The sequence below is a fragment of the Nicotiana tomentosiformis genome, chromosome 2, assembly GCF_000390325.3.
Source record: "Nicotiana tomentosiformis chromosome 2, ASM39032v3, whole genome shotgun sequence".
Classification (NCBI taxonomy): domain Eukaryota; kingdom Viridiplantae; phylum Streptophyta; class Magnoliopsida; order Solanales; family Solanaceae; genus Nicotiana; species Nicotiana tomentosiformis.
In genome coordinates, this window is record NC_090813.1 from 143,207,672 (window position 1) to 143,226,914 (window position 19,243).

Sequence of the window (19,243 nt, forward strand, 5' to 3'; positions counted from 1 at the left end):
TTTTTGTTAATTGCTTAGATAATTCTTTTACTGTCACATCATTGGAGCTTCCATTATCAACTGTGACAATGAAGATCTTATTTATCCCTCACTCACGTAAGCACCTACCAATACCATTTGCCATATCTTCGCCTTTATGACTAACAATATGACAAATATTAATTATTCTTTTATGCATATTTCATTCACTGTCAATCCAATGGGTAGTGATACACATATAATTGATTCTTTGTATAGAAGTCCAGGTATTAGTGGTAATACATACTCTTTGTTTCGTTTCTATAAAAGACCTCTTCAAAATTTTGCTTTTCTTCATTAAAAGGATCAAAACAATCCCTAGTTATAGTACTACGGGAAGGATCAGAAAATAAAGTTGCGCCGCTTTCATAAAGTCTCTAAAACCTTCTTTCTCAACAAAGCTGAAAGGAAGCTCATCAACTATTACAATACGACATAACGCCTTCCTACACTCTTCTTGATCAAATTTCCAAGTAACAACAACTAAGTCACCCTGACTACCCCCCGGAACAGATTGAAAACCTAAATTTGATTGTTTTTTATCAACAATAGCAGGGCGTTTAGGACATTTGAACATATGAGAAAGAAGTGTCGACGTATCGTCTTTGGTCTTAAAAAATACTCAATAAAGCAATAATCATATTTTGCTTTTGTACTCCCTTCGGAAGTAATAATTTATGTAAAATGATCCCACAAAATAGACCCTTTTTTTTCTTTTTTGGTTATATTTGACTCCGTTATTTCAGATTTGCTTATTGTATTTGAATTAGAAGCCCCACTTCCACCTATCATCTTATCACTTTGTATATTTTCAGCCATGCTATGAGTCACTACAACAAGAAAAGAAAAGGAATAAAAATAACAATAACAATTTTCTTAACGAATATTTAAACAGAAACTATCAAAATCGATCTCAAAATAGCACAAGGCAGAGAAGGCAACAGTTGGAATTTCAACAAGAAAAAAAACTTACCATCTGCTGCTCTGGGCTCTGGCTATAGCAAGAGGGAGAGGCGAGACGACGAGTTGGCGAGAGGGAGAGGCGAGATGGAGAGGCGAGTTAGCGAGAGGGAGACGGTGAGTCTGCTGCTCTGGCTGCTGGGTGTATTACTGAAATTAATACTTTTAGACGTTAGGGTTCCTATTTTCTAATATCTCAAATCTAAATGCCTAATAGAGTATTGGTAAAGAAGGGTACTGGACTACTATAAAGAAACACTTTTAAGTTTTAACACTTTTGCTTGTATAATGCCACGGCCCACGATAAGAAAGGGATTTTTATTACTTATTTAATATACATATTACATATATATTCTTAACGGGTTAACAAATTATCCGTTAAGAAAATTGAATAATTCATCCCCAAATCGATAAGCCGTTAATAAAAAAAATTCAATCTGTTCCCCATCCGTTATATCGTTAACCCGATATCAATAAGCCATTAAGCTATTTTTGCGATTCGATTTTCGATTTCGGTTCGATTTTAAACACACCTATATGGTACTGGACCACTTATTAATTTATTGAAGAAAATATGCCAGTTTTGTTACTTAAAGAAAATGGACAAACTCTTGAGTTTTATTGGTATTGGACTGCTGCAATTTAGCATACAAAATGGTCCAGCTGAAATGGATTCATTTGGCCCAATTAGCTATTAACAAAAAGGTAGCTTTGTTGTTTAAAGGAAAATGGGCCGGCTGTGATTATTTAAAAGTGATGGGCCTGGTGTTATTAAATGAAAATGGGCCAGTAAAGCCCAATATACAATGGGCAACCTACCTAGACCCACATTGCAAGTCTAGCCACTTCTAATTATAATAAAGGATGCAGATTAATGTGTCACAATTTACAGACCTAACCACTTGCAAGAAATCAGTTATTAATGGCTAAAACAAACCCATTTCGTGATAGACCAAACCTTGCAGAAATAACCACTACTACTTTAGACTCGGTTCCAATTGATTTTTCTAACTTCAAATCCTTAAATCTCTAAACAAATATCTTTAAGTTGTGCACTAAATTACTTTATCATATGAAGTTTAGCACAAACAAAGAATTTGACAACATTAGTAATTAAATTTTCTAACGCTAGAGCATTTTTTTCAACACTAAAACATTCTTACCTCACTCGTTCTTAAGCTATGCACTATGATCTAAGTAGTCCAAAGTAACACCAAAAATATACATACTCGAATCTGCCAACTACAAAATAAACTAACTATTCGACTACAACACTAAAACGATCATAACATGCAGATTTTGGCACTCAAATATTCAGCAAATTCTTTGGATGACAATTGCTCGAAATAAGCTAAAACAGGCCCATCTTTTATCATATTCTACTATAGAAAAGAACCTGCATTACAAGTGTTTGGAAGGTTACTAGATAAGTAAAAATACGAAAATGATAGTACCGGAAATTCAGCAACAGAAACAGTACGAACAGTAGCGGGAATAGTAGTGAAATGAACCCAGAACAACCCTGAACAAACCTTAAAACTCAGCAACTTTTAGTGAAAGAAGAAGCAGAAACTAGCTTTACGGACTTTTATTTTTTAAAGTGTTCTTTTCTCTGAGAAAACTCACTCCAAAACTCTCAAGTTTCAGCTTACTATTAGATGTTCAGCTGTTAATTTTGCTCTCAAGTTTTGGTTCTTTTTTCAATGTGTAGAAGATGAGTTCTTTTTGTGATAGAGTGTGTAAAATATGATCTGAATATGTGTAAGATAGTGTCCCTTTAAAATGAGGAAAGACAAACCTTTTATAGGAGAGGAAGCAACACCTTTTGTCATTGAAAATCAGTCCAATCCTATTCAAAGGATATATTTTTCACCGAAAATCCGTCCAATACTATTCAAAGGATAATTCTTTTGGTAAAAAATATGTCCAAAGAATAGTATTCCTATCAAACGTGGATGGTACTTTGGAGTATTGTAACTCCAAAACAGTCCCCAAATAGTATAAAGCAAACCAAACACGGACGCTATACTCAAGTATTCTACTACCCTCACAAACCAATATCAAACTAAACTATTGCTTCAAACTAGAAGGTGCAAAATCAAATAACTTGACTTGAACCATTAAACTAACAAAAAAACCTAATGACTACAAACAAACAAAACATGTAGTTAAGGCCTTAAACTAATTAGCTTAAACATAGACAAAACTACAAATAATAAACATAAAAATAGAACTTAACAACTAAGGCAAAACAGAATACACAGAATACATGTTGATAAATAAGTCATCATTTGGACATATGTAGAGAAAGTTATGTCCAAAATACTAAAGCCTGGTAGTTCAGTCACCAAGAGAGTGCGGCCGCACAATTTTAGTGCGACCGTAGGAGCTGGGATGTGCGGCCGCACTTGGAATTGTACGGACCCCACATGGTGAGTTCAGAGAATGTACTATATAACCGAGGCTTAGGTTATTATTTCATTTTTGGACCTTGGGAGCTCAGTTTGTGACAATTTTTCATGAATTTTTCAAGAAATTCATTGGGTAAGTGTTCTATAACCAAGAGTGATTATATTTCATAAATCCATGTCTATATTCATCATTTATTTCGGATTTAGATGGAAAAAATTCGAATTTTTGTAAAATTTTTTAAAAACGAAAATTTAAGACTTGAAGGTCCATTTGACATCGGAATTTGATAATTTTAGTATGTTGAACTCGTATCGGAATGGGTAATCGGATTTCATAAAAATTATGCCGGATTCCGAGAGGCGGGTCCCGTGTTGACTTTTGTTGACTTTTTATGATAAATTTCTAAGTCGACATTTTATTATCCGAAATTGTTTTCGATAAATCTTAATGAAGTTATATAATTAATTTGGTTAGATTTGAGTTGTCCGGAGGTCAATTCAAGCAAGAAGGCAATTTTGGAATTTCGGCCTAACTTCAAAAAGGTAAGTGTCTTGCCTAACCTCGAGTGGGGAAATTACCCCTTAGGCATCGAGTCTTATGTGCCATCTGTGAAATGTGAAAAGTCTTGTACGCGAGGTGACGAGTACATACTCGGGCTTATATGTGCAAAATATATTGAGTTAAAGTCTTGGGCATATTATATAGTAAATTGGATAATTGTTGGCATTTATAAAATTATCTACTTGCCATGCCTCAATTCGCGTTCGTTGAATTTGTTTTTATATGACAATTTGAGGTGATTATTACTTGTATAATTATGTGAATTTCGTGAATTTGATGATTTGATATTTCTTGAAATTTTATTTCATTATGAATTTTCCGTCTCAAATAATTAATTAAGTAAGCTTAAGAAAAAGTGTTAATATAATTAGCTAAATTTGGATTAATGAAGGTATTGCTCTATGCTGACTATTTTCTATCTCTGTTGATTGATTTTGAGGTTTTATATACATTGTGTGGAGCCTTGGTCTATTTGTTGTGAAATTAATTGATTTTATTATATCCTTGGAATTGATTATGGCCATTGGGCAAATAGTGATATGAATTGATTTTCTTACGTTGCCGTGATAATATTCCGTGTAAATTATTATGTTAATTGAGTTATTATTTTGAGGACATAAGGATGGCATTTCACTGTTGATATTATGTGGGCATAAGGGAGGCATTTCACTGTTGATATTATGTGGGCATAAGGGAGGCATTTCATTGTTGTTATGTGTGTTGGGATATTGTCTGGACGCAACGATAAGGGTGGCTACAGGAGAGATAAGGGTGGTTATAGGAGAGATAAGGGTGGCTATAGGAGCGATAAGAGTTGCTATTGATATTGTCAGGGCGGAGGGATGATGGAGGCTATTATAGGAGTGATAAGGGTGGCTATAGGAGTGATAAAGGTGGCTATTGTCAGGGATGATATGTGATGATGTGGAGTGGCTACAATTTGTATTGTTGTTGGTAAATTGATAATAATCTGATTTATGTTGAAATTAGGAGCTTGTGGCTATTGCCAGGCGGATCATGAAAAGAAATGTGGGCACGATGTGTCGTGAGTAAATAATGATGATATTTGCACGTGAATTATCCGTGCAGTTGAAATATGAAATGTGGGCAAGAAGTGCCGGAAAAAATATGATGGTTTTATTATTGGCACGTGAATTGTCCGTGCAGATATGATATGAAATATGGACACGAGGTACCGGAGAAATATGATGATTTAATTATGGGTACGAAGTGTCGTGAAAATATGAAAAGGGCTGAGACCCGAATTTTTACGATTATGAAATGAGGTGTCACATGGTGACCTTTAATTGAAAGAATTATAATCAAAATATTTATTTGGAAGGATTTTATTCAAAAAGTAGTATTTGAAGGAATTGTATGTGAAAAATATTTATGGAGGAAATTATATTTGGAAGAGATTTATTGAAAGAATTATATTTGAAAGTTACCTATTTGAGAAAATTATGTTTGAATCATCATGCTTTGCAAGTTAATGGTGTACTTGTATGGGTACCAATTAATTGGGTGTACTTGTATTTACTATTTGTGAAGCAATATTAATGGTGTTCTTGTTGCCCTGTTGTGCATATCACTGATTGATTTGTGTTGCCATTATTGTTATTGGTTTTCTATTATTTTTTATACTCTATTGCACAGGTTATTAGACTAGTGAGTGTCTTGATTGTACCTCGTCTCTACTCCACTGAGGTTAGTCTTGATACTTACTGGGTACCGACCGTGGTGTACTCATACTACACTTCTGTATATTTTTGTGCAGAGCCAGGTATTGAGGATATCAGATTTGAATAGAGTTAGAGTGGGATCGCAAGGATTCAAGGTAGAGTTACTTGGTCATCGCAGTTTCTTGGAGTCTTTCCATATTATTGTACTGTTATTTATTATTCAAACAGTATTGAGATTCGATCCTTGAGATCATTTCATATATTCAGTTAGAGTTCGTGACTCAGTACTACCAGTCTTGGGAGGTTGTTATATTTGTAATTATTTCCGCTGTTAGTTTCTTATTTAAAAAAAATAATGGCTTGAGTTGTTATAAATTCGGCTTACCTAGTCTTAGAGACTAAGTGCTATCACGACGCCTGTGGCAGGATTTTGGATCGTGACAGGGGTCTCTAGGGTTTGGGTTCTTAGAGAAATGACAAAAATCTAATTTTAAGAGGCTTTTATACCTCAAAGTTGAACAAATGAGAGCCGTTGGATCAAATACCATGGATGGATGAGATTAAGTCTTCAGATTACCAAATGAAACGACTTAGTTTCAACATAAAACTATGATGTTTGATCTTAGAATCATCTTGGACTGGGTTCACATGATTTGGGCTGTTGCTTTGCCTCAAATTTCTGCCCAATTTGGATGAAAAATAAAGAAACCCAATCCCTTGAACCTCACATTAATTAATTAAACTAAAGTCTAATTCAAAATCTACAAATACACACATAACAATCCTAAAATTATAATGTGGAAGAAAAAGAAAAGCAAAAATCAGGCATTTACAACAGTCGTGTAATTAAGTTGATCCTTGCCTTCTTTACTAACATGTTTTGGCTATTTACCTTAGCAAGAAATCATAAGAAATAGCAGATAATGGTGTTAACAACACACACAATCATGAGGTTCAAGGAGACCAGCCTCATCTCGAGGATTCAGTCAGTGACACCCACAATGAGGGAAACGATGCCAAGCCGGTCCATGACATGGGTACCCACGACATGTTTGGGGGGCAACTCTCGATGCTGAAGAGGAGCATGTTGTTGATGCGGTAAGAGTCTTACAAGAACAACAAATGATCATCCTAGGCCACCTCACGCGGCAGGATAAGGTTATGACGGATTTGAAGCAGGCGCTGCCGGAGGCTTCAAATAATGCGAATAGACGAGATCTGGTTCCTCCCGGCCCTTCCCACAAATCAAACAATGCAGAGGGTCGACAACAGCACCCTGAGGGATGAAGGTGACCCTTTCTACCCCAGGCTGTCATAATACAATTTCAACGTCAGTGTAGTAGAGTTGGTGTCAGCCATGAGAACCATCAAAGAAGCACGATTTCCTAACCCGATAAGATCTGATCCCAGTCAGAGGGATCCCAACTTGTGGTGTGAATACCACGGGATGAATGGCCACCGGACTAGGGACTGCCAACATCCCCGGGAAAAAGTGGCGACACTGTTGAAAAATGGGCACCTTTGAAAATTCTTAAGTGATCTGGCCAAGAACAACTATGGTCGCAACCGGGATAACGCGAAACCTTCGAAAGCAGGAGAAGATCCTCCGCGCCAGACGATCAACATGATCTTCGGTGGGAATGAAATCAACGGGGTCACCTTCTCAGCAGCAAAAAAGATGAAAGTATCGATAACCCATAGCAAGAGACTTCGGGAAGTCGCTGAAGACGACATCACTTTCACGGAAGAAGATGCAGACGGATTGTTGCTACCGCACAACGATGCATTGGTAATTTCTTTAAATGTGCTAAACTTTAAAATTAAACGTGTTTTAGTGGATCTAGGAAGTTCGGACAATATCATACAATGGAGAGTATTGGAGCAAGCTAAACTCACCGGAAGCATCATTCTGACCACAAAACTTCTCGCCGGATTCAACCTTGTGAGCGTGACAACTCGAGGAGAGATTTTGTTGCCCACGATCGCTGAAAAGGTGATGAAAATGACTCTTTTTGAAGTGGTGGATGGTGACATGGGATATAATATTATTATGGAAAGACCATGGTTGCACTAGATGAGAAATGTACCATCAACATATCATCAACTGCTAAAATTCCCAATGCCCGAAGGAATTAAACAGATAAGGGGATACCAACCGGCGGTGAGGGAGATGAATGCGATTTCGATCTCCAGTAGCAAAGGGAAGGAACACGCGGCATAGCAACTACAGGAACCGACGCCTGCTCCCAAACCGAATGAAGGTAGCCCGGAGGTAGAGGCGTCAGAATCTTATCAGGTGCCAAGGTATTTTCAGGCACCAGGAAAGACAGATGTAACAAAATCCATGGAAGAGCTCGAGCAAGTTGCATTGTTTGAAGAGTTCTTAGAAAGGAAATTCCACTTAGGGACAAAACTACACCCCGAGCTCAGATCTGGCTTTATTGAATTTCTTAAATTTAATGCCGATTGTTTTGCTTAGTCGCATGCGGACATGACAGGTATCCCAACGGAAGTGGCCATATACAAGCTAAGCCTGGATCCCAACATCCCCCCAGTAAGACAAAAGAAACGCCCTATTGTGGAGGCCAGGAACAAATTCGTCAAAGAAGAGGTAACTCTCTTACTCGATATCGGTTCGATCCGAGAGGTAAAGTATCCAGACTAGCTAGCTAATGTAGTAGTAGTTCCTAAGAATACTAATTTTTTTACATGTGTGTAGATTATAAAGACTTGAATAAGGCGTACCTGAAAGACTCGTTTCCTCTGCCAAACATCGATCAAATGATTGATGCTATGACCGGGCACGAGTTAATGAGTTTCCTCGATGCTTATTCTGGGTACAACCAAATTAAGGTGAACCCGCAAGATCAGGAAAAGACTTTATTTATAACGAATTTCGGCATATTATTGCTATAATGTGATGCCCTTCGGGTTATAGAACGCTGGAGCCACTTATCAGAAGCTCGTAAATAGGATGTTTGAAAAACAAATAGAGAAAACTATGGAAGTTTATATAGACGATATGCTCGTTAAGTCTTTGAATGTAGGTGATCACCTTAAGCATGATACACGCCAGATGAGTATGCCTAACGATTTTCAAGTAAACATCATAGCATTTGAGTGTTTTAAAGGAGTCAAGATCAAGAAAGGCTATACTTGTAATAATTACACTTAACTCTTTAGAATTAGCTTAGGGTATTTGGGTCATTTGTATTCAAATACCCACTATTGTATAAATAGCCCTTAGGGCTTTTATTTTAGATAGACTTGATAAATAATAAACTTGAAGACATGCAAGTCTTACGCTCTATCCTTATCTCTTAATTAATGCATTTATGTTTATGCCTTTAATTCCTTTATTGCTTTATTTATGTTTTCATTAATACTAAATTAGTCTTAGTTGGTGAGCAATTAATAGTGAATGCTTAATTATTTTATCCGAGTTTTCAAGAGTTGACAATCTATGAGCATTTTCATAGTTTAGGGTTACAATTGATTGAGTTCATAGAGCTAATTGGTCTTTGTATCCTAATTGGTTGTTGTTCTTCCAATCAATTGTAGGCCTACCTCTTATTTTGATAGGTTATGATTACAATTGATTGAGTTCGTAAAAATAATTAGATTTTATATCCTAATTGGTTCTTATTCTTTCAATAAATTGTAGGTCTAACTCTTATTTTTTATTCCGCATATTTTGCTATATTTGTATTTTCATTCATAGTCCATATCATCTTGGTATAGAGCAGCGGTTTTGGATTGAAAAGGAGGGTTTTGATAATTATTTTTGAATCTGGACTGAGTTTGAGGAATTCCAAGTCACAAATTTGAAACCCGTCCTTGCCGAGTTCCTCGAAGAAGCTGGTCATTTGAAATCTGAAAATTAGGGTTCGAAGTTGGCTGGGTGTTCGAGATTTTAGTTGCATCATTGTGAAGCTCAATCTGAAGTGTGGGATCAATTTGAAACTGATTTGCTAGGGTTTAAGTTCGAATATTGAACTAATTGCGCGGAGAAGAAGACGACACTTAGATCTTCTGTTTTTGCTGCTGTTTGTTCAAAATAATCACTGGGGTTTTGTAGTGAGATGGTTTAGAGACGATTTGAACGTGATTTTATTGGAAAATTTTCGAGCTGATTCTGTGGAGAAAAAGAACTGAATTCTTTGAATTTGGGGGTGATATCTTCAAATCGATTTCTGGGTGTGATTCTTATGCTTTTGAAAATTGAATTCAAAGTGTGAGTCCATTTGATGAACATTTGAGCAGCTGATATTGAAGGTCGAAGTCGAAGAGCACTAGTTTCAATTGAAGAACTTCGCGGACTGATTCGACTCGACTCGACTCGAGCAGCTGACAAATCGTCGCAACGAATCAGGTTTGATTCTTTGAGATTAGAACTGAGCTTCATCTCTGATTTCTGGCAATTTGAGTTGAATTATCTGAATTTAAACTGAAAAATTCAATCTCTATAATTCTGGAATTTTGTTATTGTTTCGAGTGGGCTCAGTCTTGAGTTTGTTCGAACATGTGTGTGTGATTCTTTGTCGAACTGAATGGAGAATTCATTTGAAAGGACGGAGATTAGTTCCTTGAGTTTAAACTGAAACTCTGTCTCTACATTCTTCTGATAATTGTTTGTTGAGGGTCGAATTCGGGATAGAAAATCAGAACTGCTTGTAGTGAATCAGTGAATCGATGGTTTGAATTGAGTTGCTTGTTGGAAATTGTATGAACTGAGTTGTGTCATTGGACTCTACTGTTGAAATATTTAGAGTTCAAGTTGAAATTCTCTTGTCAAACTTCTTGTATGCTGATGAAAGTTCTGTTGGGATCAGTCCTTGATTGTAGGAGCATTGTTTTGTGATTTTAATTCAATCTATGAGCTATCTGTGGAGCAATGTTTGAAAGTAAATCCTGCATTGTACACCAGTTATCTTTGTGCTAAGACTTCGAAGTTCTGAAGCTTGTTTTGTTGAAGTTTGCCACTATTTGTGGAGAAGTTTTTGGAGTAAATTGATAGCTGAAATTCTCCTAGTTTGAACTTGTTACCACCGGTTTCTAATAGTTGTTGTTGTCATTGAGTTTAATAGAGGGGATTCAGTTGGACTAGAGATTGAGCAGCTTGAATTGTGATTTGGTTGAGCATATAGTAAGCTAAATCTGCCGAAAATTTGTGTTAGTTGAAATTGTGCTTGAGTTCAGCAGTGATAGCTGCAATCTGGCTTTTACCTCTGAAATGTTCTCCTTGTTGAATTGAGTGCTCTTGTTACATAAGCTATTGTCCAGTTGTTAGAATCTCCTGATAAAAGTTGAAGGTTTGCTGGCAATAATTTGCTGCTAGTTTCCTGTTGCTGTAAAGGATTTCGTGCTTGCTGCCTGCAGTCCTGTATTGTTTAGCTTCTGCTCAACAGTGAAGGTTTCTGCATTTCTTTTGTGGATTGATGTTACTGCAGTTTTTCTGAACAGTTGAGGGAATTTTGCACAAGTTTTAGCTTCAGTTAACTCAACTGCATTGCTTCAGTTTATATGCCAACAATACACTACTGAAATTCAAGTTTTGAGCAGTCTTTTGAAAGCAAATTCTGCACTGTTCAGCTGCACATTGTCTGCACTTTGTGGTTATTCTGGTTGATAGCTGCTGTAGTTTTGTGTCTTGATTCAAAAGAGCTGAAGCTTACGACTGAATCGAAGAGGCCTGCTCGATATTGAATTGCTTCTCTGATTATATGAACTGAAAACTGAAAATTTCTGCAGCCCCTAGGGGAAGTGGGTAGGTCCGCCGATGGCTCAACATTTGGCCCTCGCCAGTTTGGCCTTCAACATCTTTGCCTCCCGCTTCCTCCTCAGTTCTCGAAGTACAAAACCGGTAGCATCACGCTCTGCCGGGAGACCACTTTTAGAAGCCAACTCATACTCACGGGCCTTAGCAATTTCGGCATCAAAGTCAATGATACCAGCTTTGGCCTCTTCCAAGGTTTTTCTCCTCATGCTGTACATAACGTAAGTTTTCTCAACAATGAGGGAAGCCACTCGGCGCTTAAGTTCTTCTTTGAGTTGGGTTACCTCGGTATAAAGATTTTTCCGGGCGGATCTAACAGATCTGAGGCTAACATCAAGGTCACGGACAATTGAACTACAGAGCCTACTATGCTCAATAGTTTTCCTATACTTCTCTTCCAACTGGGCATGTTTCACCCCCGCAACAGCAAGCTCTTTAGTTTTGGAGTTCAAGGCTGCCTCTAAGTTGGTCAATCTTTTAGCGGAGGCAGCCTCGCGGTCGGTTGCAGCAAGAGCGGCACTATGGACTTCAGCCCATTTGGTCCTGACTTTGTCAAATTTAACCCTCAGCAGGCAATCTCTTAGCTAAGGGTTACCACTTATTACTCGTTTTGCTGCAAAAGAGCCTCCAATACAACGGCCTCAGCAGCTTTGGCTTCCAATTCTGAGAGGTGAGCGGCAATTTGCTCCCGCTCGACCAAAAGTTGATCCCGTGCGGAGGTAATTTCTTCTTTTTCTCGAATCAACCTTTGGACGCCCTCGGAAGCAAGAAAGTGGCCCTAAAGCAAGAAAGGCAAACTTAGGATATTTTCAGACAAAAGCAAAAGGAATAACAAAGGAAGTAAGGAATTCAACGCTTCGGCGTTGTGCATGGCATTGTTCAACAAGCACTCTCCCGAGAGAGCCTGTATCTTTTCTCAATCTTTCTCTGAAGCCTTTGGCTTCAGATAATTAGCAAGTTCCATCGACCGGGATAGCAAATTGCATCCGGTGGAGACCGGGAGAGTAACGCTCCTCCTCCTTTGCGATCTTCTGAGGTGGAGCATAGTTTTGCCCCAAATTCCCATGAACTGGGGACTAGGGGAGGAGGACACCTTCTTCTCGGGCAGATGTGGCCGCTGGAAAAGATGTAGTTGCTGGTGGAAGAGTTGATAAAGGTGGAAATGATGTAGCAGTTGCTGGTGTTGGTGAAGATGGAGATGAAGCTGATGGAGTTGAGGAGTGAGAAGCAGCTACAACAAACACAGTGCTGGTTGTTTGTTGCTCGTCAGTCGAGGATGGAAGGGATCCGGTACACAGCCCCAAATTATCGGGTGCGACGACTGGGACACGGAAGTGAGAGTTGTCATTTTCTACCATTTCATACTCCCCCTAGAGCGCCGAGACGTCTTCCTCAGCTGGTGTAACAAACTCAATGTATTGAGCGGTCTGTTGAGTTGAGGAAGGTCGTCGTCTTCTATGTAGAGAAGCTCCTTCCTCGCTAGCTTCTCCATCATCGTCAATCATCACGGTATCAATGGTCAGCCGGGGCGGAGGGCTCGTCACCATGACTTTCGGAGACAACTCGGGGGCATCATTCTTTGCCCTCTTATTTTGCCCTTCGGCCGTAGAGGAACGCCTTCTTTTTGGTTGCTTGTTCTCCGGCTGGGGACTCTGTGAAGAAACACTTGTGCCCGAAGCAGGCTCGGAGACACCTGTTCGAGTAAGCGCCTCCTAAAGCAGCCTAGTCGCGTCAGCAGGATCAACAAAAACGTCCTCCTCGGGGACGACAATCAAGCCCGCAGGTAGACCTGATTTCAGGAAAAATGGAGAAAGAGTCGATCAATTTCCTAGCGTGAAAAGCAAAAACGAGACAAGTTTGAGTTATCATGATTTTTGGCATTCCACCCGTATTTAAGGGCCAGTTCTTTCCATGTGCGGGTCTCGGGCGTAGTCACGTCCAAGATTTTCTGGACCCACCAGGCCAAGCCTTCAATCTTAGGTGGAACCTACCGAGTTTCTGAAACAGGCGAAAAGTGGAGGATCAATACAAATATAAAGGAATTTCTAGTAAAAGGGGTATTAAACAAGGAGCTCACGAGTGCGGTTCCATGATTCCGGAAAGGATGAAGCCGTTGCCGGAATGATACCATTGGTGGCAACAACAACGAACCGTTCCATCCACCCACAGTCGTTGTCGTCATGCATGTTAGATAGTAGAGCATGGTTGCCACGTTTGCTGACGTTTATATTCCCCACGGAAGATCTTGGGGGAATAGAGATTCATCACATGAGCTAAGGATAGCTCCCCTCCCGTCTCTTGGCAGAAATGCCAAAGGCAAGCAATCATCCTCCACACAGAAGGACTACCTTGTGCCAAACACACATGGTAGCGGAGGCAGAACGCTGCAATAACGGAGTCAAGTTTTTCACTCAAGGAAAACGCACCCAAAGTAAAGGGATACATGTAAAAGTATGTAAAACCCTCCTTGGGTAGGGTTACCCGCTCAGTCAGATTGGGAGCGAAAATGGTTAGGTCCTGGCCACGACAGTCTACCTTCACAACAGGAATGCTAGAAGGTTGGATGGAAGAAGGATACCTACTAATGGCCCATGTACGAGAGCTAGCAGAAGAAAATTTCTCTTCGAAGTTTTTTGTTGTAACAAGACTTCTGGGGATGATGGTGCCCACTGTTGGAGGAGCTGAATCCTCGACTTTGTTCTTGTTCTTTGAAGAACTGGTATTCTTTGAATAAGCCATTATATGGAAGGAGAAAAAACTGTTTTGTTTGAAGAGAGTTGAAGAAAGGTTGAAGAATAGGATGCAAGTCGAATAAAGAGAGCTTGAAGAGTTATGGAGTATGAATAAAAAAGGTTGATGCGTATAAGTAAAGATTTAGGCGGCTAAATTCGTGGTCATGATTGCCTCGATAACCGGCAAAAGTTATGCTGAATCGTGGGATGACGCATGTTTGGGACATTAAATACGGAGAGACGTGTGTCTAATCAACCGCCAGAAGATTTTCATAAGGAGTCATAGTAATTCCCGCCAAAAAGAGTGCTTCCACCAACTTTCCGGTGACACAAAGTTATGTCACCGGAAAGCAGGGGAGGACTATCTATGTAGGGTAAAATATGTTATACGTGGTCGTCCAAAAGAGGGATACGAGGAACCTAAGTTGGGGGATAGTTAAAACCAAAGGCAATTGTCCCGTCTGTCACCGGAAAGAATAACGCTCATAAAGATGCAATATATATCCTCCGTCCGGTAGCATTTAATGTAGAATATTCCACAGCATTTAGTGCGCTGCCCTTACAGAGAATTTATGCTCACTGTTACACCTTTTTCAATGGCCCTCATAATTGACATTAAAGAAGGGCATGATCCTAGGACCTTGTTCCCTAGGTGCGACTATAAATAGTTATCTCTGTTATCATTGTAAAGGACACGATTTTTCTGGCAAACTTACACTATAATCAATAAAAAGCTTTATGCAATTTTACATTCTTGTTCCTTGGTTTCATCGCTGTTGTACCCGGAAGCTCTGCTCCCAAATCATTGTTCTTCGTGATTTTATCATTATTTCAAGGCTAAGTATTGTGTATTTATTTAATTATTTTATTATTTTAAGATCAAATTAATTTACTTGTATAGAAACTACGTATAAATTTAACTGTACCGTTTTACGGGTTAACAGTACTCCTCATGCTTAGAATTTGCAAAAAATAAAACAATTTTTTTTTGGAATGATAGTTAGAAGAGGAAAGGAGCTCTAAAAGGAGCTTGAGTTATGTAACAAAAATGCACTAATAAAATATAATTTTACTTGTGAAAAACTAAGTTTTCAAAGTCAAAACAGAATTTCACAATCCATGACTTGTCTATCGGTATACGGGAACACTATTGGGGTCAAAGAATTAATTTGGTATCTAGTAGAATTGATATATGAAGTCATGTAATATTATTATTGCTATATAGAAAACAATAAATTCTGAATCTATCAAGTATGTCTTGGAATGATTTTATTACTAGTACAATATCATAGAGAAAGCCAAGGACCACCACGACTGTCTTGAAGGGAGAGAAAGAAAAAGAAATAAGCATTGACTTTAAATTTGTTATTACTAGTTCTGGACACAAATCAGATACTGAAAGTACAATAATTTAATATTCCATTGTGAACATGGCGTTTGATTGGAAAAGTGGTGAACGGTTTTATTATTATTATTATTATTGTAAAAAAATTTTACATTTTGCACAACTTTGTGTGTTATGCAAAGTTTTCTGAAAAAAAGGTAGTAACATTTTTCCAAATTTTGAAATAAAATTTCAACTTTTTTGATAAGCTGAAAAGCTACAAAGTAATTTATAAAGAATTCCAATCAATTCTGTTCCATATACTTTTTTCACTGTCGAGATTCAGAAGTGGTAGAGAATAGAAAGGCAAACGAAGAAGAGAACTGCAAGAAGGGAGTTTTTCACCTGTCAATTGAAAATTTGAATGAGTTCATTAGAAGTTTGATAATGCAAGTAGAATATAAAAATACTTTCTGAAATGACACTTGTGGTGTTGTATCATATACTTCATCCTATAGAAAACACAAAAATTCAAGTCCATCATGAAACTTTTCTCCAATACTAACAATTTTAAAACTTAAATTATATTTTTCAATGAGAAGAAAATGTAATTCTACTATTACCTCATATAATTTCTGCTTTTCACTGGTGCAGATATCGAGTAACTTATTTCGTCATAGCTTGTAACGACTCGACCGGTCGTTTTGAGCATTTACATTTTGCTCGGTAGTTTGCGGGCATGAGTAGCTCCGTATGATGTATTATGACTTATGTGAATCGTCTATTTGGTTTTCAGGTTATTTGGAGTTGATTTGAAAGAATGAATTTCATTGTTGAAACTTTAAGTTGAAAGAGTTGACCAAGTTTAACTTTTTGTGAATTTGACCCTAGAACATAGTTTTGATGGTTTCTTTAGGTCCAGATGGTGATTTTGGACTTGGGCGTATGCCCGGATTTGCATTTGGATGTTTCTAGAAGGTTTCGGCACAAGTTAGCAAAAAATAAAAATTTGAAGGTATGGAAAGTTCATAAGTTTGACCGAAAATTGACTTTGAGGATATCCGATTCGGATTGTGGTTCCGGGAATTGGAATAGCTTCGTTATGTCATTTGGGAATTATGTGCAAAATTTGGGTTCATTCCGGGATGATTTAATATGTTTCGACGCGAGTTTTGGAAATTGAAAGTTCAAAGTTCATATATTTCGATTTGAGGCGTGATTCGTCGTTTCGATGTTGTTATGTGGGTTCTGAGGTCTCGAGTAGGTCTGTGTTATGTTATGGGACTTGTCGATATATTTGGACGGGGTCCCGAGTGGCTCGGGTGAGTTTCGGACGAGGTTCGGATCATTTTCATTCATGTTGCATTGCTGAAGGCTGCTAGTTCTGGTGTTTCCGTATCTGCGAAAAAATAGGCGCATATGTGGATAGTGGGTCGCAGAAGCGAGAAGGAAGTTGGGCATGAGGATCGCACGTGCGGGTGCTTGGACGCACCTGCGCAACCACAGATGCGGTTCATGAGCGCAGAAGCGCGATCGCAGAAGCGGCTTAAGACCATAGGTGCGAGGGTTGCTGAGCATAGCTATTTTCGCAGAAGCGAATCATTTACCGCAAAAGCGGTGGTCACATATGCGACTATTTGTCCGCAAATGCGAAAAGTGCTGGGCAGAGGGTATATAAAATCGAGGATTTGGGTCTTTATTCATATTTTGAGATGTGGGACTCAGATTGAGGCGATTTCTTGAGCAAATTTCATCCCAAGGATTGGGGTAAGTGTTCTCTACTCGGCTTTGGTTATATTTCACGAATCTATCTTCATTTTTGGCAATTGCTTGATGAATTTTAAAGAGAAATTGGGGGTTTTGGCCTAAAGTTTTATAATATGAATTTTTGCGTTTTGAACATCGATTTGGAGTCGGAATTGAGTGAAATTAGTATGGTTGGACTCGTAATTGAATGGGTGATCAGATTTTGCGAGTTTTGTCGGGTTCTGATGTGCAGGGCCGGGTTGGAATTTTTTGGCCGATTTCGGGTTGTGATTTAAGATTGAACTTTTACGATTGGGATTGGTTCCTTTAGCATTGTTTGATGTATTTGAATTGTTTTTGGTTAGTTTCGAGCCGTTCGGAGGTCGGAACGCGCAGGGTGGCATCTTTGGAGCATCGCTTGATTTGCTCGGCATTGGTATTGGCTCGTTCGAGGTAAGTAACTCTTCTAAACTTAGTACTCCGGGTATGAAACCCCGGAATACGTGTTATGTGATTAGTATTGAGGTGAAGCACATGCTAGGTGACGGGCGTGTGGGCGTGCACCCTATAAATTATGACTCAGTTATTTCCATGGCACTGTATAGTGGCCCTATTTTGCTAATATCTGTGTTTTCACCAAGTGATAAAGTAACTGAGTTGTCAATCATGTTAACTATCATGTTTAGCCTTTATGCGGATATTGTTTGTACCCATAATGGTCGTTTCTTGCTGTTATCTCACTCATTTCAATGATATTTCTTACTCAGTCATATTCATGCATTCATATCATATCTCAGTCTCAATTGTTGTTTATTGATACATCATATCATTGTTATCGGGCTAGTTTTATGACATTGTGAGCCCGTGAGTGAGACTGGAGAGATTGATGACTGAGTGAGGCTGAGAGCCTGATTATGAGTGACAGTTATGGGATCAGGCTGCACGCCGCAGCATGTTATATTGATTTATGCCTGGATCTGGCTTATGATAGCACTTGGGCTGTAGGAGCCCCTTCGGAGTCTGTACACACCCTCAGTGAGCGTTGTTGATTATATTGAGGGATGGATCTTCCCTAGACATGGATCTTGTCCGAAACATTTATATTGAAGATGGATCTTCTCCATGGGGCTGGATTGGCCTTTCTTCGGTATTGAGTGACGGATGGTCAGTGATGTATATATTCCTGGATGGATCTTCCATGGGCCGTATGGGCCATATACAGTACCGAGTGGTTGAGCATGATGAGTGAAAACTATGAGACAATGAGATTGAGTACTCCGAGAGTGTGAGTACATGATTCATCTATGAGACACATGGCATTGGCATGCACACATGACATACAAGCATAGAGATACATCTTTCCTCATGATGTACGGTATCACGTCATTCATGACTCATTATACACATTGATATGTGGGCATAGAGAGGTATTTAATACTTGTTAGCTGGAAAGAAAATGAAACATGTTATTTGTTGTGGAAAGGATATTTGAAAAAATTACAGTTTTCAAACTTACTCATAATTTTGGCATTTTCGGTAAAAGATTTGGGTTTTCACTGAGATACTTGAAAAGCATGACTACTTCTCTGAAATTGTGAACGATTTGAGTATCTTACTTCTGAGATACCTCTTATATACTTGTACTATGATGTTTTGAACTGTTGTGTAATCTTGGCATTGAACCCGATCTTGTATTAGCTCGTCACTGCTTTCAACCTAAGGTTAGGTTTGTTACTTACTGAGTACATGGGTTCGGTTGTACTCATACTACACTTCTGCACCTTGCGTACAGATGTTGGCTGCTGATGTTGCAGCGTTCGATGGTAGCTGGATTGAAGATGTACCTGCGTTCCGGTTAAAGCTGCCCCTTGTTCGTAGTAGCTTTAGGTCTATAAAACTCTGTTTACGTACTTTTTAAGCAAACTATGTATTTATTTCATTTTCGCTTTGTAAACTCTATTCTTAGAAACTCATGATTTGTACTACGAGTCCTTGAGAAACATATAAAGTTCAGTAAATTGCTTTCGTTTAA

At 38.5% G+C, this 19,243-nt stretch overlaps 1 protein-coding gene and 1 long non-coding RNA gene across 2 annotated transcripts; both read left to right on the forward strand.

Moving 5' to 3' along the window:
- Positions 1–7,257: 7,257 nt before the first annotated feature.
- On the forward strand, positions 7,258–7,707 carry LOC138905770 (uncharacterized). The gene has a single exon (XM_070194291.1). It carries the CDS (start codon positions 7,258–7,260, stop codon positions 7,705–7,707), a length of 450 nt encoding a protein of 149 aa, XP_070050392.1.
- A 1,304-nt stretch (positions 7,708–9,011) lies between these two features.
- LOC117276952 (uncharacterized) lies at positions 9,012–19,243 on the forward strand. Its single transcript, XR_004507219.2, has 2 exons — positions 9,012–10,005; positions 19,004–19,243. It is a non-coding gene; the product is annotated as an uncharacterized lncRNA (long non-coding RNA).